We start from the raw sequence: 23,900 nt of genomic DNA on the forward strand, positions 1-23,900 counted from the left end.
ACCCCTTTACTAGATTTCTTTTGTTTTCTCTTCGCTGTTGGCGCGTGCCACTGCACCTATACCCTTTCTAAAGTGAAATATATCCGACTATATAGTTTTTACTTCTTAAGTAACAAATACAATATGCAATTTTTTAAAAATGTTAATACTAATACTACTTATGTTTTAAATATTGAAATCAATTTTAACGGACTAATTTTCTATAATTACACTAAAAAAATATATTGTAATAAAAATGTATAATAAGTAAACATAACATTATAAGTAAATCCAAATTACTTAATTTTACTATAATCAAATAATTTACTTTTATAAAACAATATAAGTTGTATATTTTCGATACACAATAATGCTCCTAAGATATTAGGGCATTCACATGTCGCTGCTCCACGAAAATTTTTCCGCCGAAATATTAGTCGCTAGCCGAACATAACGGAGAGACGCAAAAAAAAATAACGGACCGGACGATATTTGTCTCTGCGAGCGCGGAGTGCAGGCAGATTATAAGACAAGAAAGAGAGGGAAATATCCGAATATCTGCCTCTCTTTGTTGCACGATCGTTTTCGTTGACAGTCTTCTACGCTGCGCCGGCTGCTCTGCTAACGTCAACAGCGGCACAGCGTTTTAGGCACAAAAAAAGCTTTTTGACTTGAGCCATGTCACCGCGTCCCTACTGCAGAACTGAAGGGCTAGTACTCATATCGACGAAAACCGCGAGCTAACCATAGGAGTGAGCGAGAAGCAAACAGGCGGCTAAAGCTTTTCGCCGGGTCTGTTTTTCAGCGCGGTACTCAGATGATCTAAGGAAATACCAGAAAAAATACGAGATTTCGGGAGTGAATTTTCGATGAACGCCGTTAGCCGCGGCCCAAAGAATAAGAAATTTAATCTTTGGCGGTGTTCGTGCAGAAGCGGTTAAAGGAAGTCAGTGCAGATGAAAAAGGACGCCTAATCCAAGCTGTTGTCCATCATTGTGGGACCTGACCGACAGGAAGCAATACCACAACAGGGTCAAATCCGCAGAATAGTTGACGTGCTGGAGGAGATCCTCTAGAGAATCCCAGTGGGAAGGAACATGCCGAGTGGGACTTCGCTCTCTACATGGACATCCTGCCGAGCGTGTCCTCGCAAAGAAAGTAAGATCTGGCCAAAATAATTTGGTTGCATTGTACTATTAAAAGGATCTTTTTAGCATAACCACCAGTAATATGATCTCCGAAGTCCTCTCCATTAGGAGTCCGTACACCACCACCACCACCAGCTACTTGGCAGCTTAAGCGGAGCTGGAGGACGCGGTTGCTTCTATAGGGAGGAGGAAAATAGGGCGCCCGCTAAGGAACAGTTGGAGAAGCCATGGCCAGGATGCTGGGCGACTTCCTGCAGCATCAGCAGAGCAACCCCGTTCCCAATCCGGCTGACACTTCCTCAAGGTCCAATATGCCCATTGGGACTCGGAGCTGGACTGCGGTGGCGCGGGAAAGATGGCGAAGCATTCGTGGGACGTTAAGGAAGCTTTAAACTACAAAATTTACATAAATAAAAACATTCGTTGAACATTCCATTTATTTTTATTTTACTTTCTTTGTGAACCAGCAGACTCCTCCTTTTTAAATTTCTTCAATTGATTTGTTTTCCGTTTGGCAACAAGCCCAGCCACTTGACAGTAAGACCATGCTACATGCATTGCGGGTGAACTTTGAAAACTTCGGCCACACTGCAAAGAATACGTTTTTTCGACTAGTGAAACTCTTAGCCGATCTGAGTAGTAGGCTTAACGCTTTTCGTCGGGTCTGCTTTTCAGCGAGGTACTCAGATGAGCTAAGGAAATACCAGAAAAAATACCTGATTTAGCGAGTGAATTACGATGAACGCCGTCAGCCGCGGCCCAAAGAATAAGAAATTTGATCTTTTGCGGTGTTCGTGCAAAGGCGATGTGGAAACTAAAAATTAAAAATGGAAGGAAAACCCCAAAATCGACTGCAGGAGGTCAGTTCAGATGAAATAGGACGCCTAATCCAAGCAATACCACAACAGGGGCAAATCCGCAGAATAATTGACGTGCTGGAGGAGATCCTCTAGAGAATCCCAGTGCGAAGGAACATGCCGAGAGGGACTTCGCTCTACATGGACATCCTGCCGGGCGTGTCCTCGTAAAGAAAGTAAGATCTGGCCAAAAAAATTTGGATACGTTGTACTAATAGAAGTATCTTATTAGCATAACCGCCAGTAATACGATCTCCGACGACCTCTCCGGACAGCAGCTTAAGCGAAGCTGGCTTCTATAGGGAGGAGGAAAATAGGGCGCCCGCTCTAAATTTTTTAAGTATCGCATAAAAAAAATCTTTTTAAGTATCGCAAATCTGATCGATTACTTTGCCTCTTGGTTACCACAACAATATTTCACATTGAAGCACACATACACTAACTACTCTGCTTACAGATTTACAACATACAAAACACAAAAACATAAGTACCCTGCAGTTCCACAATTAAGTATAAGCGCCCAATCGTCACGAAGTCGACTGCGACGTCGGCAGAGCAGCCAGTGACGCCGGCAGAGCTGAGCGTAACTGCGGCAAAGAGACGCGCTCTCCGTCGGGGTCCGCAAAGAGAACGCACAAAAAGTACTTTTGGGCTGTCCCTCTCCCGCCATGTCTCAACTGGAAAATGCGGGTAAAGGCAAGGAGGCCCAGCAATTAAAATATATAGACTTTTGTGCACCTTTGCCTTTGAAATAATGCGACATTTTTTCGTAAATGTTAAAACAACCAATTAAAATTATAGGTTTGGGTTTAAAAATATTTGTATTTCTTAAAAAAATGTATATGTTGATTAATATTATATATTTATAACGATTTGCATAGTCGGATATGTCTATAATTACCCTGCTTTTATGTGCAAGCAGCATAGACCAAACGGGTCATGCCAAAAAAACAGAGCAACAACGGATTAGCGGAACCGTTGTTGTTGTTGCTTTTTGTTTTTCTCAAAGGCACGCGCCTTTTTTCGTCTTTTTCACTTGCGTTTACTTATGTGAAGGAGCTAGAATTGCCCGCAATTAACGAAGTTAAATAAAATAAGCCAGTGGCTTAAAAGTGATACCTATACGATTCCCAGGTAAGTCTGTCGCAGACCAATATTTATTTAAACAGTGAGAGTAAAAACAAGTTAATGTATATTTAAACAAGGAAGTTAACTTCGGCATGCCGAAGTTTGTATACCCTTGCAGTTATAATTATTAAATTTAACAAGGAAGAACGCTATAGTTGAGTACCTCGACTATCAGATACCCCTTACTCAGCTAAAGGGACCAAAGAAAAATGGAGATATGCAAGCAGCAAAGTGAGATTGAAATGCGCCACCTACCGGCGGTAGACAGATTTCAGCGTTGTGGGTATTGACGAGACCAATACATTTCAGTTAAAATTTTTTATCTAGCATGAAAATTGTGGGCGAAACAGGCTTGGGCGGTTTGTGGGCGTTAGATTGGGCGTGGCATATTCTCGTTACAAACTTGCGCTGTGCTCAAGCCTACGGAATCTAAATCTGAAATCCCATTTCCCTATCTTTGATATTTTCCGAGATATCCGCGTTCATATTTACGATTTTTTGAAGTTTGTGGGCGTTCAAGTGGGCGTGGCAAACTTTTTTTTGGGTCAATCGATGAGAACAATACATTTCAGTTAAAATTTTTATTCTAGCATGAAAACTGTAGGAGCCACAGCTTTGGGCGGTTTGTGGGCGTTAGAGTGGGCGTGGCACTCTGCTGAAACAAACTTGCGCTGCGTAAGAAGCTCAAGAATCTGCACGCCTAATCTCAATAGCCTAGCTCTTATAGTTTCCGAGATCCGAGACGGACAGACGGACAGACGGACATGGCTAGATCGACTCGGCTAGTGATCCTGATCAAGAATATATATACTTTATGGGGTCGGAAACGCTTCCTTCTGCCTGTTACATACTTTCCGACGAATCTAGTATACCCTTTTACTCTACGAGTAACGGGTATAAAAATACAAAAATGATATTCCCAATGGTATAAGATAATATGTCAAAAAACAACGAAGCTATAATTTGTTTCATGTTATTTTCCCACCAATTTTCCGATCGTTCACATGGCAGCTATATGATATAGTCCTCCGATTTTGATAAAATTAATTCAAAATTCAAAACTAATTAAAAAATGTTAGTTCCAAGCGTAGGAGGTTATATGTTGAAAAACACCGAAGCTATAATTTGTTTCATATTATTTTTCCACCAATTTTCCGATCGTTCCTATGGCAGCTATATGATGTAGTCGTCCGTTTTCGATAAAATTTAATTCAAAACTAATTAAAAAATGTTATTTGCAAGCTTAGGAGGTTATATGCTAAAAACCACCAAAGATATAATTTCTTAAAAATTTGGAGCCCTCGGAGCCTCCCTCCCGCAGAAGGCAATGCGGTGCGTGAAGAATTTGAGCTGCACCAAACAAAAAGGCAACACCGGCCCCAGATGCTGGCGAGAAGGTGCCAACGACTCCGTTAGGACCGGGAACCCCCAAGCCAACATTTTAAAATAAAGATCTAAATAAATAAGAAAAATATAGAAATTAAAAAAAACTGTAAATATATTTGCTGCTATGCGAAGAAAAGGTGCCTAACATGTGCTTTTTTGCTGCCTAAACGAGCGCTCAACGTGTGCTGAACGTGTGCTTTTTCTGCTGCTTAAACGAGCGCTCAATGTGTGCTGAAGGACGCATTGGCGAATTTCAATCTCGCTTTGCTGCTTGCATATATCCATTTCCCTTTAGTCCCTTAAGCTGAGTAACGGGTATCTGATAGTCGAGGTAACCGACTATAGCGTTCTTCCTTGTTTTATTTTTTTGGCTCCCCAAAACCAGAGATTTTCATCGACACTGGGTCTACCTATTCATTTATAGATCCATACCTAATTCCACAAGAGAGTATTAAGACCCTAACAGAAAACGTTAAAGTAACAACAGTCCTAGACAGCTATATTTAAAAAAAAAAAAGTGACCCTCTTAATTTTCAAGATCTACCCCTACTTTGATGGTCTCCTCGGACTCCCTAGCAGACCACAAAGCAAACATTCATATCGAGAAACTCAAACTCGAAACACAATTTTCATCAATTAACATAGTAACAGAAGTTAATGGATGTACAAACGAACATCGTATCCATACTCATCGCAAATCCCGTGTTAAACTACCCGTCGATCTAAGCAAATGAGATTTTTTTGCAACTCCCTGGAAATCGACAAGAGCCTCACCATCTCAGGGGGACTCAATACGGCCACCGATGGCCATGGGTTTCTAGAGATAGCTAATAATTCAGAAATGGAACAAACTCTTTGCCTGGACCAACTGATAGAGGTAGTACCCTATGACAAGGAAGATAACCATCAAGTATTTAGTCTAACGTTAGGCCCAGACTCCTCAACGGACCTTGGGCAGGTTATCAGCCAAATTGAAACAGGTCTCTTCAATATGCAAGAGAAATGAGGTCTCCTCACAGTATGCAATAAATTTCGGGAACTCTTCTATAATGTTAAAGAACCCTTAACCTTCTCTAACGCAGTCAAACACTACATCCCAACTACAGATAACATTCCAGTGCATGTAAGGACCTACAGATATCCGTACATCCATAAAAAAGCAGTCCAGGCATTATCAGAAAAAGCCACTCTCCCTGGGGGGCACCTGTGTTGGTGGTCCCACAGAAGGCAGACTCCGACGATAACAAAATATGGAAACTGGTAATAGATTTCGAAAGCTAAACAGCAAAATGATGGCTGACAGATAGCCCATTCCCAATATTAACAAAATTCTCGATAGCTTGGGTATAAGTATTTCTCTACCTTGGGCTTGGCAAGTGGATTTAATCAAATCCAGATGAGCCCCAAAGACAGAGCCAAAACGGCATTTTAGGTCGAAACGACCACTATGAATGCCATTTGGATTAAGGAACGTTCCTTCAACTTTTCAACGAATATGGATAATGTCCTGATTACACTGGTGGGAGATATATGCCTACTATATTTAGACGACATGATACATTTTTTTCCTCTTCCCTGTAGAAGCACTTGGCAGATATTGACTCAGTTTTTAGGAAACTACAACGCGCTAACTTAAGAATTCCATTAAAGAAGTATAATTTCCTCAGGAAATGAATAGATTCTTGGGCCACATAATTACTCAGGAAGGCATCAAGCCTAACCCAAATAAAATTAAGGCAGTAAAAGACTTCCCTTGTCCCAAAACTCGCAAGGAAGATCAAATCCTTTTTGGGACTCAAGGGCTTCTACAGGAAATTTATAAAGGGCTTTGCTCGAATCGCTAAACCAAATACAAACCAAAAACAGTCATACTAGATAAAGAATTCGAAAAAGCATTCGAAGCATTTTCCAAAACACTTCTGACACACGAGCCGATCCTACAAACTCCAGATTTTGATTAACCAATTACCTTAATAGCAGATGTTAGGAATAATTTGGGCAGTCAAATATTGTTGACCATACCTGTATGGTCGTTTATTTAAGTTAATTAATGATCATAAGCCCTTACTGGGATTACAAAATTTCATCGGGCAAATTCGAAGCTTATTCGTTGGAGGGATACGCTAAGCGAACACGAGTATGCGTTAGAACATGAGAAGGGCTCACGGAATGTTGTCGCTGACGCACTTAGTAGAATTGAACCCAACGTTCACATTAACTAAGCCGTACCAAACGATTCAAGCGTCATCCCGTTATCCAAAAGCCCTCTCAACACGTTCAATATACAAGCCATTTTTAAAATCGAACCAAACCCTTAACTCGTGGTTAGCACACCATTTAAGAATAAAATCAGAAGGCAAATATCTAAACCCCTCTTTAAAAACAATGCGAGGTCCAAATAAAACCTTAGCTGTATTAGCGACCAAATTTTTGAAATAATACAGGAAGCATATTCGAAATATTTTGCAGAAGCTCACCTCTACAAGATCTGCAGGTGTGTAATATTCCTATACGAACCTTTGAACGAAAACGAAACTAAAGGATCCACCACGTAAATAATAATCACAGAGGCATAGAGGAAATGTAAAAGCGCTAGAAAAAGGAAGCCTAAATTGAAACCTTTAATCTCTCTAACAAATGGGGACTGCGAAATCTGCCTGACTCTCAAATACGATAGACACCCGCAAAAGCCCCCTTCATACTACCTGAAATACCGAACAGAACCTTGGACATAATGCACATAGACATTTACACAATAAATAATAACTATAATCTAACAATTATAGACAAATTTTTTAAATTTGCACAAGCCTAACCACTGGCCAACAGAAACTGTGTGCTTGTTACCAAAGCCCTCAAAACCTTCTTCAGTCAATTTGGACTGCTAAAAAATAGTCCTCGACCTAGGAGCAGAGTCTGCTAGGTACCGTGCTTAAAGACTTTTTAGCACAATACAACATAGAACTACATGTAACATCCTTCCAATAATCGAGTAGTAACTCGACGGTTGAACGATTACACTCCACTCCACGAACAGACCCTTGGACATAATGCACACAGACATTTACACAATAAATAATAACTATAATCTGACAATTATAGAAACATTTTTTAAATTTGCACAAGCCTACCCACTGGCCAACATAAATTCTGTGCTTGTTACCAAAGCCCTCAAAACCTTCTTCAGTCAATTTGTACTACCAAAAAAAATTAGTCCTCGACCTAGTAGCCGATTTTTTTGGTACCGCGTTTAAAGACTTTTTATCACAACACAACATAGAACTACATGTAACACCCTTCCAACAATCGAGTAGTAACTCGACGGCTGAACGATTATACTCCACCCTGACGGAGATTTACAAAATAGTTTTAAGTAAAAGAAAGGAATCACGATTAACCCTAGACCACGACAAGATACTTTCCGAGGTTATTATAACATATAATAACGCTATCCATTCAAGTACAAATCTAATACCTTTCGAACTTTTTAGCGGTCGAACACACATATTTTAAAAAACAATAATATTTAATAGCCGACACCAATCGAACGAATCTCAAACTACAATCTATCCTAATATCCAAAAGCTTATGGAGGATATGACTAAAAAACGAACAGAGCGACTGAATGAGTCAATGACAGACCCCCAGACCTGCCAACGGGCAACTATATTTTTCGAAAAAAAAATAGAGGGAACAAAATAACACCACGCTTAAGTAAGCACAATGTTTTGATGGACAACGGAGTAACAGCCAACACTATTAGGAAACAGAAATTACACAAACAAAAAATTAGAAAGCTCACAAAACCACTTACCGACACCTAACATTACACTACAAGACTCGAACATCGATACTTACAATGGAATTTTGCAGGTTAACCTAGGGAAAGACCCAACGACTCGTTGTAGATATTTTGGACAAGGATCAGCCATTGTTAAAAATCAACCTGGGCGAGGCAAGAGTGATTGATTCCTTTAAAATCTAGAAACACGATATCCACCACGACGATTACGAGGAGACAGCGAAAAGAATATCAGAAACAATCGAAAATTGGCCAAATGGAAGGACATACTCAGACCAAAAGACAAAAGAATAAGTACCCTACCTAACAATAAAAGCATAAGGAATAAAAGAGGCTTAATTAACGGACAAGGAACATTGTAAAAATTATTTCCGGCAGTATAGACGCCGATGACAAATAAATAACAATTTTGATAATTTCAAAAAAACGCATCGAGTTTGTCCCCTTTAGTGTGCCGTGTTTCCATGCTAGCTCTATCAATGCATGACTGGTAGAGCATATCTTTCCACGGCGCTTGCAGCCTTTTCCATTGGGGAACGAATTCTCAGCTTAGACTGCATAAAATTGAAGACGGCGGCCAAGTTTTGGTCCTAAAGCTGAGGAAAGATAAAGCAGTTAATAGGAGAACAAGGTTAAGTTCTTGCACTTCCCAGTCGTAAGTTGGGGAACGTGATTTAAAAAAACATAGTTCTGGGTCGTATCTTTTTTAAGCAAAACAGCACGTATGCAAATTTATCTAGTAAATGTGCGTGCTAGGTGCAGTCTTTTGGGTGCCGTCTGGGTGTATTTCAATATAGTGCATCCAGGTGTCTTTTAGTGGGAATGTAAAAAAACCAAACTCAAACCATTTTTCGGTACTGTTCTCTTGACAAACAAATAATAAAGACAAAAGGGAACATGCACGGAAGCGCGCGGTTTTTCTTGTCTCTTGCATTTCTCGTCAGTTGCATTTTTAGTTCTGAAAAGTGAAGTTCGTGCCACGTGTTTTGAAAAATTTTTTTGCTTTCTGACACCAATTTTACATCAATATTTTCACAAGTAAGTAAAGTGTAGATAATTTAGTTCAATATGAACACAACACAGTTCAATATGAACATAACACAGTACATATACATTGAACATTCAATTTAAAAACAAATTAAATAAATAAAATAATAATTATTTGTATGTAAATTGTACATTCAACAGTGTTAATGTGCCAAAACAAATATATTGTGTATTTGTAATATATATACACATGTTTCAAAATTTGTAATATTCAATTTGCTTTATATCTTTCAGAGTCGCAAAAAATGAATGGGCACACCAAGGACTGAACTGCGTAAATGATAAAAGTACATCAACAAGAAGGAAGCAGCAAAGGCCCGTACAGAAGGGGAGTGACTCCGATCAAAATTTAGTTGCGTTCTTGAGTATTGAAATAAAAAATAAATATGAAATTGAAATCCAGTTTTATGTATTCCTGGGGAAAACTTCTAGATATTTGATTTTTGTGCATTCCTGGGTACATGTTACAGGTGCATTAAAAACGAGTACACCCAGAAGGAGTTTAGTATGTTGCTTCCAGGTGCATTAAAAAAGAGTGCACCCAGAATGTGTTTAGGTTGTTGCTTCCAGGTGCATTAAAAAAGAGTGCACCCAGAAGGTGTTTAGGTTGTTGCTTCCAGGTGCATTAAAAAAGAGTGCACCCAGAATGTGTTTAGTTTGTTACTTCCAGGTGCATTCCAGGTATATGCTTCCATATACCGCGCGCTTGGCTATGTCAACGTTAAATTTCTTAGTGATGATATATAGTTTTCTGATGTGAGAACTAGGGGTGGAGAAACATCAATGTTAACATCGATGTCATCGATGTTTTCAAAACATAAACAAAAGCCTAGTACTCACATCGACAAAAACCGCGAGTTAACCATAGGTATCGGGTATGTTTCTTAGCGCAATACTCGGGTAAGCCAAGAGATACCAGAAAAAATACCAGATTTCGGGAGTAAATTTTCGATGAACGCCGTTGGCCGGGGCCCAGAGAATAAGAAATTTAATTTTCGGCGGTGTTCGTGCAGAAGCGGTGGGGAATTTAAAAATTTTAAATGGAAGAAAAGCCCCAAAAACGGTTAAAGGAGGTCAGTGCATATGAAAAAGGACGCCTAATCCAAGCTGTTGTCAATCATTGTGGGACTCGACCGACAGGAAGCAATACCACAACAGGGGAAAATCCGCAGAATAGTTGACGAGCTGGAGGAGATCCTCTAGAAAATCCCAGTGGGAAGGAACATGCCGAGTGGGACTTCGCTCTCTACATGGACATCCTGCCGAGCGTGTCCTCGCAAAGAAAGTAAGATCTGGCCAAAATAATTTGGTTGCGTTGTACTATTAAAAGGATCTTTTTAGCATAACCACCAGTAATATGATCTCCGAAGTCCTCTCCATTAGGAGTCGGTACACCACCAGCTACTTGGCAGCTTAAGCGGAGCTGGAGGACGCGGTGGCTTCTATAGGGAGGAGGAAAATAGGGCGCCCGCTAAGAAACAGTTGGAGAAGCCATGGCCAGGATGCTGGGCGACTTCTTGCAGCATCAGCGGATCAACCCCGTTCCCAATCCGGCTACCACTTCCTCAAGTTCCAATATGCCCATTGGGACTCGGAGCTGTATTGCGGTGGCGCGGGAAAGATGGCGAAGCATTCGTGGGACGTTAAGGAAGCTTTAAACTACAAAATGTACATAAATAAAAACATTCGTTGAACATTCCATTTATTTTTATTTTACTCTCTTTGTGAACCAGCAGACTCCTCCTTTTTAAATTTCTCCAATTGATTTGTTTTCCGTTTGGCAACAAACCCAGCCGCTTGACAGTAAGACCATGCTACATGCATTGCGGGTGAACTCTGAAAACTTCGGTCACACTGCAAAGAACAAGTTTTTTCGACTAGTGAAACTCTTAGCCGATCTGAGTACTAGGCTTAAGCTATTTTGGCTTTCTCGAGCCTCAATGTGAGAGCTAACTTTGACAGGGACTCAGACTCCCTGTTAAGTCTTTTCGGACTCGATAAATTGACAGCCAACAAAGAGGACAAAAAAGCACAGCTGTTTTTACGTTTGCTGAAAATATAAGCCATAATGAATAACAATTGTTGCAATTGGAGTCGATAATGGGAGGGACTTTATCGATAGGTTAGGTCGATATGGCGAAAGTTGCAGCAGCGGGATGAATCTGGCGGGCGATCTGGCTATTTGAAGATTAATCCCGGTTCGCTCTGGGATTACCTTAAATGGACCTATGTATCCAATGACCCAATTTTGAGAGAGGCCATGTAATATGGCGGGGGTAGGTAAGATGATCAGCTGATATCAAGATAGTCGCAGCCATATTGTCCAACCAGGCAGATGCAGCTGAAGTGCTAGTATACATTTTTTTGTGCTTAAAATTAAAAAATAGTGAGTGATATTAAAGTTACATGGTAGTTCGTTATTTTGTATTAATCATTTATAAAGGCAGCCGGGGTCCCAACACAAAGGGCCCCGGAATATTTACTTTGGAGTTCTACCGATATCTGCGCGACTTCGCCATACCTACCAGCCCGACTTGGGTGCCCAGCAACCGGTGTACATTCGACCCGCGCAGACGCCCAGCAACCAACCCCTTACGCCGACGACATCAAGTATTTCCCGGTGAGTCCGTTCCGGTCTACCACGGCCACCTCATCTCGGTGACTTCCAGCCGTCGCATCGCGGCGTTGAGAAGTACCGCCCGTTGAGAAGTACCCGGCCCAATAGTGGCTGAAATTTAGGAAAATTTAAGTACACGTGTATAAATACGTGTGTATATATATTGATATTTACTTTCCTGCTTGTGAATTTATCCGGAGTTAGACCCGAGAGCCTTATTTGTCCTCGTTGTTTGCCTAGAATCAAAAATTGAATCAATAGAGTTTTGCTCAATTTGGACATGGACCTTGAGTTTGGAGGTGAAGGCGATGACGTCAACTTTAAGAGTGTTTAGAGAAAGAAAAGATTTTTTTGCTGACTTGGACGAGTACAGCTTTATACAACGTTTCCGATTGAATAAAGCTAAATGGTAAAAAGTATTAGCGAAAGTTAAATACTTACCGGTAATATCCTTACATCATGTAAAAATAGCCAAATAATGTATTTAAAATATAACCTACATCATATGCGTTAAAATCAGATACCAAATTCTTGTTGGCTTTACGATTCTATGCAAATGACAGCTTCCTAATTACGGCAGGAGACTTCTGTGGTGTCAGCGTTGCCTCAGCATCCCGAGCGGTCAAAGAAGTATCAGAAGCGATTGCAATGCTGAGCCAGGAATTTGGACTTTTGGACTTTTATAACATAGAGAAGTCTCCCAAAGTTCTTGGTGCCATAGATTGCACGCATGTCCGTATACAGTCCCCGGGTGGAGACAACGGGGAATTTTTTCGAAACGGAAAAGGATACTTTTCATTGAATGTTTAGACTATATGCAATGCCAAGCTTCTGCTAACAAAATTTTGTGGCCTGGAACTTCACACGACAGCACCTTTTTTAACAACAGTCGCCTTAAGTATCGTCTCGGCAACGGCGATTTTAAAAACCAACCGGAACCACTGAATATATGATGACACCACTTCTAAATCCTAGAACTGAAGCTAAGAGACTATACAGTGAGTCACAAATACGAACTCGGAATACAATCGAACGCTGCTTTATCTACGGGCACGCGGATTTCTTTAAACACGGCAATGGCAGTAGTAGTAGAGGTGCAGAAACATCGATGTTCGTGTCCATCGATGTTTTCAAAAAAAACATCGAGTGAAACATCGATATTTAAAAAAAAAAAATGAAAATGCAAAAAGAACAGAAACAGCACAAACAGTAACATGAGATTTTTTTGAGATCATTTAAAGTGTCTATTTCTGGTCAGGAACAAAAGTTGATCAACAACTTCAGGCTTAAGCCTTGTCCTGCGGTCAGATATGGTTTGTCCAGCTTTGCTGAATACTCGTTCAGACTCACAGGACGAGGCTTGTATACAGAAAAATTTTTTTGCAACCAATTTCAGATCGTTGTCAGCAGTCATCTGTAAAAAATATTTCATATTTAACATGTTAGTCATAATTATTTAAAAATCATACCTCCCAATACTTCAAGGGGTCGCAAGTGTCAGGAATGAAAACATCGATGGTGGTCACGAAATCGCTCGATCTCCGACGAGCTCTCCATTGAGGACTCCTCCTTCACTAGCTACTTGGTAGCTGGTGATGGAGCGGAGACAGAGGATGCGCCGGCTTCTATAGGGAGGAAGAAATAAGGTAGCCCGCTAAGGGACAGCTGGAAAAGCCATTACCAGCCAATATTGGTCAGCTCGGAGCTGGACTACAGATGGCGCGGGAAAGATGGCGAAGCATCCGTGGGACGAGAAGGAAGCCTTAAGCTTCTAATTTACATAAATAAAAACATTCGTTAAAAATATCATTTATTTTTATTTTAATTTCTTTGTGCACCAGCAGACTCTTCTTTTTTAAATTGCTCCAATTGATTTGTTTTCCTTTTGGCAACAAGCCCAGCTGCTTGACAGTAAGACCATGCCACATGCATGGCGGGTGAACTTTGAAAACTTCGGTCACACTACAAAGAATACGATTTTTCGACTAATGAAACTCTTAGCCGATCTGAGTACTAGGCTTTACCGCCAAAGATTAAATTTCTTATTTTTTGGGACGCGGGTAACGGATTTCATCGAAATTCACTCGCTAAGTCTGGTATTTCCTTAGCTCATCTGAGTACCGCGCTGAAAAAAAGACCCGACGAAAAGCGTTAGCCGCCTATTTGCCTCTCGCTCACTCCTATGGTTAGCTCGCGGCTTTCGTCGATGTGAATACTATTGGTTTCCAGTTTGTTGATCTGCATTTCAGTGAAGGCCTGTTAACGAAAACAGTGGGTGTTGGATTAGCTATTTGGGGGGACACGCGTTCACACAGCTTCTTAGAAATGTCACCCCGTTTACCTTTTTTAGCTCTATGTCCATTAGTGCCATTTCGTCTGATAACTGTTCCTTCAAAGATAAATTATGATATATTGATGGTTTTCGTTTTAAATTCTATTGAAATTCGAGCACCTGCAGTCAGATTCGTGATTTTCTTTTTACTTTTTTCTTTATCCCGCACCCGTTTTATTAGTATGTATCGATAGTTGTGTCTGAACTATCGAACACAATTTATAAGCCTGTTTACACTTTGAAAACTTCGGTCACACTACAAAGAATAAGATTTTTCGACTAGTGAAACTCTTAGCCGATCTGAGTACTAGGCTTTACCGCCAAGGATTAAATTTCTCATTCTTTGGGACGCGGGTAACGGAGTTCATCGAAATTCACTCTCTAAATCTGGTATTTCCTTAGCTCATCTGAGTACCGCGCTGAAAAAAAGACCCGACGAAAAGCGTTAGTCGCCTATTTGCCTCTCGCTCACTCCTATGGTTAGCTCGCGGCTTTTGTCGATGTGAATACTAGGCTTTATGACTGTACCAGAAAATTTCTTGGCGCTGCCACCTTTTACGGTATGAAATCTGGGTAAACGGTTATCAGGCCATCGCGCAAAGAACAAAGAACTCATTTAAAGGTGCGAAAAAATAACGGTATTCCCTTAATTGTTGAAAATTGAACAGAACATTTCAGCAATAGAGGGAACGTCCTAAACGGTTTCTGTAGAATTTCCCATATGCTGTGAATTATTGTCAACTTTTTTGAAATTAAAATAATTATGACTTATTTTCAGTTACAGTCCAAAGATTTTAGACTAAAATTATTAAGATGAAACCAAATAAATATATTCTTCCTTGTTTATTTTAGATCTAAGTAATGCTTACAGGTGGTACTATAATGTTTCAGAGCTGCCATGGCTTTTTAATGAACTATGGTTGAGGTCGAGGTTGTTGAATTGCTTAAAGTCCTGATTTAAAACAGCTAAAATAAATAATTTCGCAGTAACGGAATACCCTAACTGTCTAAAGTATCGTCAAATTTTCACCTCTAGTTCAACAAACGCACAGTTAGGTTAATTGTGACTGGAATAGCTAAAAATATCATAATGGACGATGACATTTTGCTCCCTGCCGACACGTTGGCTATTCTTAACGAATTCCTGTCGGCGCGATCCAAGCGCAAAGCCGAGGAGGAATATCAAATTGTTAACCAGGCCGGAATGGACGCTGAATTCGAGGAAGATTGGGCAAGAAACCCTATAAGTACATTAAATATATATCTCTGACTTTTCCTGCTTGCAGCAACTGAGTCAGTTTTGGTACAGTGCGAAAACTAAACATACTCTGCGCGATGTTGTGCGTAAGCTACTGGCGGAACAAAAGGCTGATTTGGGAGAATTTCATATTGCTCTCCTATCATGTCCATCACTTTACAAGGACATAAGAAACATCCATGACAATGGTAAGCGAACAGATTAAATGCCTATGCCCAATGATGATGTCGTGCCTATTTAGTCCACATCTTTGAATACGATCCAAGATTTGGAGCCTACGGCACGGACTTTGTGCTCTACGACCTAAACTGCGTAGGAGGCAACCCGAACTACCTTAAAGAGCATCACCACCAGTATGACCTAATCGTTGCCGATCCGCCCTTCCTGTCTCAGGAGTGTATTGTCAAAACTTGTGAAGTAATCACCATGCTGCAGCGGAACCCGTCGGAGTGCAAGATAATTGTTTGCTCTGGGGAGGTGGCGGAACCCTGGCTGACTACTGGCCTTCCCGTTTTTAAGTGCGCCTTCCGACCGGAACACGAGCGTAATCTGGGAAACTCGTTCGTGAGCTACGCTAATTTCAATTTAGACGAATATATTGAAAATAAGAGTTAGAGTTAGAGTTAGAGTTTATTTCGCAACCAGGTCGGCCTCCATACGCCGCTGCACGAGTTCACACATACCATTAAAGTCTAAAAATGAATAGATAAAAAAAGAAAGCTAACTTTGACAAGCTGAAGTTTCTATACCTTTGCTGGTCGTTCCCGTGGGAGCATTTGTTGTGGACACTTTTAGGTAATCGATAGAGTGTTATCAATAATCGGCCAGCTCCTGCCCACAATTTCAATTAAATTTTTGTTTGTTAACAGACCTGCAAGCGGAAGACCTGTTAACCCGCCTCTGGCGTAAGGGATGAGGGTCACCCTGGAATCTTCCTGGTCATCGACTCGGAATTTTTAAAATCTGAAACATATGGTTATGTGGGCGGCAGACAGATTTAAGCGTTATTGTCGTTGGAGAGGGCGTGGCAAACTTTTTTTGGTCAATCGATAGGTACTGACGAGACTTACATTTCAGTTAAAATTTTGTTTCTAGCATGAAAATTGCGGGCGCTACAGGCTTGGGCCGCTTGTGTTGTTATTCGCTTAGCAAACTTGCGCTGCGTGCAAGGCTACGGAATCTAAATCCAAAAATCTCTATCTTTGATAGTATCCGAGATATCCGCGTTCATATTTACGATTTTTCCGAAGTTTGTGGGCGTTAAAATGGGCGTGGCAAACTTTTTTTGGGTCAATCGATAGGTATTGATGAGAACAATACATTTCAGTTAAAACTTGTATTCTAGCATTAAAACTGTAGGAGCCACAGTCTTGGGCGGTTTCTGGGCGTTAGAGTGGGCGTGGCACCCTGCTGAAATAAACTTGCGCTGCGCAAGAAGCTACGAAATCTACATACCAAATCCCAACTTTCTAGTTTTTGTAGTTTCCGATATCTCAGCGTTCATCCGGACGGGCGGACAGACAGACATGGCTAGATCGACTCGGCTAGTGATCCTGATCAAGAATATATATACTTTATGGGGTCGGAAACGCTTCCTTCCGCCTGTTACATACCTTCCGACGAATCTAGTATACCCTTTTACTCTACGAGTAACGGGTAAATCTAAGGCAGTAAAGACATCACTTGTTCTAGAACTTGGACGCAGATCCTTTTGGGACTCATAGGCTAATATAGGACGTTTATAATGGACTTTGCCCGAGTCACTAAGCCAATTACCAAACAACTTAAAGGGGAAACATCAGTCATAACATATGAAGAATTCGAAAAAGCAATTGAAATTTGCAAAGCACTTCTGACCACTTCCTGCAATATCCAGATTTTGATAAACCATTTACCTCGACCACAGATGCTAGTAACTTTGCGTTGGGAGCAGTGTTATCACAAGGGCCGAAAGATTCTGAAAACCAGTCTGCTTCGCTAGCAGAACTTTAAATGACACTGAAACGCGGTACTCTACTATCGAAAAGGAGATGTTAGGAATAATTTGGGCAGTCAAATATTTTCGACCATGCCTGTTCGGTCGTTTATTTAAGTTAATTACTGATCCCTTACTGGGATTACAAAATTTCAACGGGCAAATCAAAGCTTACTCGTTGGAGGGATACGCTGAGCGAATATGAGTATGAGTTAGAACATGAGAAGGGCGCACGGAATGTCGTCGCTGACGCACTTAGTAGAATTGATCCCAACGTTCACATTAACGAATCCATACCATTCAAGCGTCATCCCTTTATCCGAAAGCCCTCTCAACACATTCAATATACAACCCATTTTAAAATCGAACCAAACCCTTAACTCGTGGTTAGCACACCATTTAAGAATAAAATCAGAAGGCAAATATCTGAACCTCTCTTTAACTTAGAGAGTCACTGATATTTTAAAAACAATGCTAAGACCAAATAAAACCATAGCTGTGTTAGCGACCGTCCAAATTTGAAACGATACACGAAGCATATTCGAAATATTTTGCAGAAACTTACCTCTACAAAATCTGCAGGTGTGTAATATTCCTATACGAACCTTTGGACGAAAACGAAAATAAAGCATTTATCTGGATCCAACACGTAAATATTAAGCACAGGGGCATAGAGGAAATGTACAAGCGCTTGAAAAAGGAAACCTAAATTGAAACCTTTAATCTCTCTAGTAAATGGGGGCTGCGAGATCTGCCTCACTCTCAAATATGATAAACACCCGCAAAAGCCCCCCTTCATACCACCTGAAATACCGAACAGACCCTTGGACATAATGCACACAGACATTTACACAATAAATAATAACTATAATCCAACAACTATGACAAATTTTTTAAATTCAAATAAAAACAATTTTTTCTTAATTTTTTTTTTATAGAAGACCAAACTGAACTTAAAAAAAATGTTGGCATTTATTTTTCATTTTCTTAATGAAATTGTAATTTTTTGTTTTATTATCACTATAATTCTTAACAAAAATACTAAATTCCTATATATCAACGGTTAGTGAGTGAAATGATGTTGTAAAATAATTTTAAAATAATCGTTATTTAATAAGAAATAAAATTGCACACTGTTTCTCTTAAGATAACATCGACAGACAAAAATGCGAGAAATATACCATATTAGGTAGAGGTCTTTAAAGCTACATTTTAGAGAAAGTGCACTTTTATACTAACCGAGCTCAATGAGAATTAAATACTCTACAAGATAAAAAAGGTTTCAGAGGTGGAAACAGCTGGAATCACTTTGTAGCTCCATTTAAAAATACAAATTAACTTGAAGATTTTGTTTTTTTTTTGAGGTTAGAGCTAGAACACGAATATACGAGCACCACAATCGATAAATACAATATCAAGGTCACAAACACAAGTCACAAGTCCCTCTGATTGGATGGTATTTTAAAAATCTCATGTTTAATCTAATCTATGTTTAGTTTTACACTTTTTGACAATTTAAACTATTAAGAATAATAGGCGCTTTACCAGCGCTGCCACCTAGTTAAAATAAAAACTGGCTTTAACAGCTGAAAACTTAACAGTGGGGCGCACTGTTAAACTTTTCTGTCAGTAACATTAGATATTGATGTTATCCTGATGCATTGTGATAAACAAAACCAATTTTTAATGACTTTTAAAAAATGGGTTTTGGCCAAGAAAAGTGGTAAACGAACAGACCATTGGACATAATACACACAGACTTTACACAATAAATAATAACTATAATCAGACAATTATTTTATTTATTATTATTTAAATTTTGGACTACCAAAAAAAATTAGTCCTCGACCTAGGAGCCGGTTTCTCTGGTACCGTGTTTAAAGACTTTTTATCACAACACAACATAGAACTACCTCAGGGAAAGAAGTATATGTGCACTTTTAAATTTGCTTTTTTATACCCTTGCAAAGGGTATTATGGTTTCAGTCAGAAGTTTGCAACGCAGTGAAGGAGACGTTTCCGACCCCATAAAGTATATATATTCTTGATCAGCATTACTAGACGAGTCGATCTAGCCACGTCCGTCCGTTTCTAAACTAGTCTCTCAGTTTTAAGGCTTTCGTGCTGAAACTTTCCCAAAAGTCTTATTTCTTGCAGGTAGTATATAAGTCGGAACCAGCCGGATCGGACAACTATATCTTACAGCTCCCATAAGAATAATCGGAAAAAAAACTAAAAAAAATTATATCTTTTGTGTTTTTTAACATATAACAACCTACGCTTGGAAATAACATGTCGCTGGCCCCAAGAGTTTCCTTTAACGGCCGGTTTCCACCCCGCGAGTAGAAAGGTTACTCAGGCTGACTGCCGTTGTAAAGCCGTTTTATTCTGGAAATATTCACTTAGAACATAACCTAACACAATATTGTAAACTAATCTTTCCGCAGTATGTCCTCCTCAATTCACCACGCGACAATAAATGCGAAAGCTTAAATCATGGCGGCAAATCAATGGCCGCTCAGTATGATCGTTCACCGATCGAGATCTAATCCATAAATTTCTCGATATATATACTAAAAACTATCTTAAGTCCTATCGGATTAACTATCGTCCGTCTTCATCCCCGACCCCGTGAAGAACCCTTCACTCAAATCCAAAACTACAAGTTTGGAGACGGAACGCATAATAATTATAGAAAGGCCGTTGTCGCTCACGCGTACCCTAGCGCGTCGGATCACATCATCCACTCCATGATAGACCTCCTCGGTGATTCCCTTGCGCCACTCTCTTCGGGGCAAGGCTGGATCACAAACGAAGACCATGTCACCCTGGCGAATCGGCTCCGTCAGGTACTCCAAGATCCACCTCTTCCAGAAACGGTCCCTCGGTAGCCGTGGTATCCTCCATTGCTCCCGTGTAGCGCACTCCTGGGGCAGCTCCACGTCCTCGCCAGGCGTGTCCGGCAAGTTGGCTACTCCTCTGAGTAGATCATTCGGCGTCAGAGGCGCCCTGGTCCGCATCCACCGGCAAGTGGGTGAGCGGACGCGAATTGACTATGTTCTCCGCCTCGATCAGGAAACTCTCCATTACGTGATCCCGAGGCGCCACCTCCTTCAGTGTGTGACGCGGACCCTCTTGACGCACTGCACCATTTGCTCCCAGACTCCTCCTTCAGGTGGGTTTATCGGACAGTTAAAAACCGACTCAATGCCTCTGCATGAGAGTTCTCCTTGTATTATTTCCGGCTCGAACACATCACCAAATCGTCTGACTTCCCTGTCAGCTCCCACGAAGTTCTTGTCGTTATCACTGCCCTCGACGGCAGACGAAATTCCTGATCGCAATTATGCAGGAATCCGTCGACAGGTCATGCGCCAACTCAAGATGTATCGCCCTGGTCGTCAAGCACGTGAACAGGGCTACCCATCGCTTCTCTTAGTGTCGAGCCACGGTCACCATCAATGGCCCATAATAATCCAGTCCAGTGTTCTTGAACGGCTAACCATTGGCCTCCAAGAGATTCTCTGGGAGGGGTCCCATAACCGGCGGCACCGGCCGCGCTCGTTGTAGCTTACACACGTTACACGCTGAGATCACCTTGCGTAGGACACGTCTCAAGTTCGTGACTCAGAATCTCATCCGGATCTCAGTAATTGTCGCATCAACATTTTGATGCTTTATCTTGGCGTGAAAATGGTACACAATCATCTCCGTAAGACTGTGTCGATGTGAAAGGATTATAGGCCTCCTCGCACTGTATGGCATACACAGTGCGGCGTCAACTCTGCCGTAGGCTCGCAAAACGCCACGGTCATCTATGTAGGGCATCAGCCCTCGAATGTCGCTTCCATTGGCGACGACCTTACAGTCTTCTGTCGACCGCATCTCATCGGGAAATGCCTCTCGTTGCGCCTGTCTGACCAACAGGTTCTCCACCGCAGCACACTCCGCTGCAGTGAGTTTATATTCCTCGAGCTGGCTTCTTTGTCTACGGCATCTTCTCGTAAACCTTAAGACCCAGGCTGTGGTCCTGAGTAGCCGATTGTAGCTCGAGAATCTCTGAAACGAAATACAAAAGTCGTTTGCGACAACCAAACGCAAACTCACTTGAGACTTCCTCGGCGTCGTTAATATCCTGATCTTGCTCAACTCCGGACTCAGGCTGTGGACAGCTATCCGCTGGCTGCCTCAAGAACGCTGGAACGCCTAGCCACCGTGACTTCTGACTGAGGTCCACGTGGTATTGGGAACGCGTTGCATCATCCGCTGCGTTGTCGGCTGTTGGCACCCACCGCCATTGGGATACCTTAGTCGACTCCAGGATTTCGGCCACACGATTGCCGACAAACTGCTTGTAAGGGCGATGTGTGCTGCCAATCCATTGAAGCACCGTCTTGGAGTCCGACCACAGCACGATATTATAGATGGCCACGCTGTGTTCCAGCCTGACAGCGTCCATCAATCTCGTTCCAAGAACTGCTGCCTGCAGCTCTAGCCGTGGGATTGACATAGGTCGCATCGGAGCGCACTTTATTTTGGCCCATACAAAGCACACTAGCACGTCGTCATTTTCATAAGTGACCCTCCAGTAAGACACTGCTGCAAATGCTGATTGACTCGCATCCACGAAGACGTGCAATTCTATACCCCGTACAAGTCCGCGCCCAAAATAATAGTGAGGACATCTGAACTGTCCCACGGAGTCCATCTCTTTACGCCAATTCACAATAGCTCTGTTGATCACATCCGGTAGTTATTCTTCCCACTGCACTTTCTGTCTCCAGATCTCTCGCAACAGCAACTTAGCTGTTATTATAAGACAGCAAATAAATCCCAGAGGATCAAACGAAGACATGACCAAGCTCAAAAACTCCCTCTTGGTAGGGACTCGTTCTCCGTACACTACGCTGCTCGGAAGTCGATGATACTTCACGTTAAATTTGAAGTAATCCCTGGCTGCTTGCCAATACATTCCCAGAATTTTCTATTTAGACTCACCCCTTCCGACGCACTTCACTTGTTCTGGTGGTCCCAATGCTGTCTGCACAACGAGTGAACTGGATAAAAACTGACATAACTCAAATCCAGCGTTCGCATGTATCTCTTTCACTCGGGTAGGTACGCTGATGAGCGAAGCTTTCGGTAGCAAAGCTGTCCACATAGTCATCCACATAATGACAATCGATGGTGGCCTTAACTGCTCTCGGATCCGATTGCTCAAACTGTTTGACATTCACAGTCTTCACGTAATGCGCAGCACTTGGCGAGCAGGCTGCTCCGAAGGTCATCACGTTTATCTCGTAGACATCAGGATCCCTCTCGTCGTTGCCATCTCTTCACAGGAAGCGTTGGGAACATCTATCCTCGGGTCGGATCAGTACTTGGTGGAACATTTCCCTGATAACCCCACAAACTCCGACGGCTCCTTCTCGGAAATGAAAGAGTACGGCTGGCAACGGCTTGAAATGTTGCCGTCCTTTGTCCAAGGCCTAGCTTAGCGATGTTCCTGCAGCTTTGGCAGCAGCGTCGAAGACCAATCGAATCTGGCCTGGCTTATTCGGGTTTTCGACTCCAAAATGAGGCAAGTACCATAGCCTGTCGCTTTCCACCGCGACCTCGTTAGGTTTCAATCGTCGAGCGTATCCTTTAGACACGTAATCCTTGATAATTCTGCTGTACGTCTGCGCGAACTGACTGTTGCGCTTCATCTTCTTCTCGACATTGACCAACTGCTTGTACGCCATGTCATAGCTGGAGGGCAGCACAATGTGGTCGTCCTACCATAGTAAACCTGTCTGGTAACGTAGGCCCAATTTCAGCGTCATGTCTTCGAGTATCCTCTGTACCCGTACGTCGTCGCTACCTACGACTGGTGGCGCAAGCTTCACGCCAAAATTCTCAATATCAAAGTAGTCTTCCACCATCCTCTGAACAATTTCATCCGTTGGCACGGTTAAAAGGCAAGACATCCGTGACGGCGAAACTGATTGTCCACTTACGAGCCCAAAAACAACCCAGTTCAGATCGGTTGCGGCAGCGTACGTTTGCCTGTCAAGCTCAGAGCAGCGCATGGCGAACTTGCTTGCCAAATCCACTGATTTGCAGACTCACTACGTTGGTAGGCTGTCTGGTTGCTCTACCTCCAAACCACTGAATATTAAGTTGTCGACGCTCACCTTGAACCCCAAGGTCTCTCCGTAGCTCGTCTTCGATCATCGTTACGGATGCTCCCTCATCCAGGAGTGCGTACAGTGTGACTGATAATATACGAAACAGAAGACGGCTTCCTTCTGCGTCGACACAGCTTAAGTTCTTCTCTACGGTCGCCTCCGCTGACTGCGGAGTTACTCCATTGTTGGTACGCCTAGAAA

The 23,900-nt window shown here is 41.7% G+C and overlaps 1 protein-coding gene and 2 long non-coding RNA genes across 5 annotated transcripts; 1 reads left to right on the top strand and 2 right to left on the bottom strand.

The window, feature by feature from the left end:
* Positions 1 to 11,141: 11,141 nt before the first annotated feature.
* LOC119562626 lies at positions 11,142 to 13,050 on the bottom strand. 2 transcript variants are annotated; one of them, XR_005221908.1, is made up of 4 exons: positions 12,406 to 13,050; positions 12,139 to 12,200; positions 11,873 to 12,075; positions 11,142 to 11,716 (listed from the first exon to the last, which is right to left on the bottom strand). It is a non-coding gene; the product is annotated as an uncharacterized LOC119562626 (long non-coding RNA). The 2 variants fall into 2 exon arrangements; XR_005221907.1 differs by lacking the exon at positions 11,142 to 11,716 and having other exon boundaries at positions 11,744 to 12,075.
* Positions 13,051 to 14,040: 990 nt separating this feature from the next.
* On the bottom strand, positions 14,041 to 14,977 carry LOC119562628. Of its 2 annotated transcripts, none has more exons than XR_005221910.1 (3): positions 14,417 to 14,977; positions 14,306 to 14,347; positions 14,041 to 14,220 (listed from the first exon to the last, which is right to left on the bottom strand). It is a non-coding gene; the product is annotated as an uncharacterized LOC119562628 (long non-coding RNA). The 2 variants fall into 2 exon arrangements; XR_005221909.1 differs by having other exon boundaries at positions 14,306 to 14,353.
* A 259-nt stretch (positions 14,978 to 15,236) lies between these two features.
* Positions 15,237 to 16,174, top strand: LOC119562625 (protein-lysine N-methyltransferase CG9154). The gene is made up of 3 exons (XM_037875855.1): positions 15,237 to 15,527; positions 15,583 to 15,742; positions 15,796 to 16,174. Exons 1-3 carry the CDS (start codon positions 15,387 to 15,389, stop codon positions 16,167 to 16,169), a joined length of 675 nt encoding a protein of 224 aa, XP_037731783.1. The 5' UTR covers positions 15,237 to 15,386; the 3' UTR covers positions 16,170 to 16,174.
* The last annotated feature ends 7,726 nt before the right edge of the window (positions 16,175 to 23,900 follow it).

Source organism: Drosophila subpulchrella, unplaced genomic scaffold, assembly GCF_014743375.2.
Source record: "Drosophila subpulchrella strain 33 F10 #4 breed RU33 unplaced genomic scaffold, RU_Dsub_v1.1 Primary Assembly Seq77, whole genome shotgun sequence".
NCBI classification, from domain to species: Eukaryota; Metazoa; Arthropoda; class Insecta; order Diptera; family Drosophilidae; genus Drosophila; species Drosophila subpulchrella.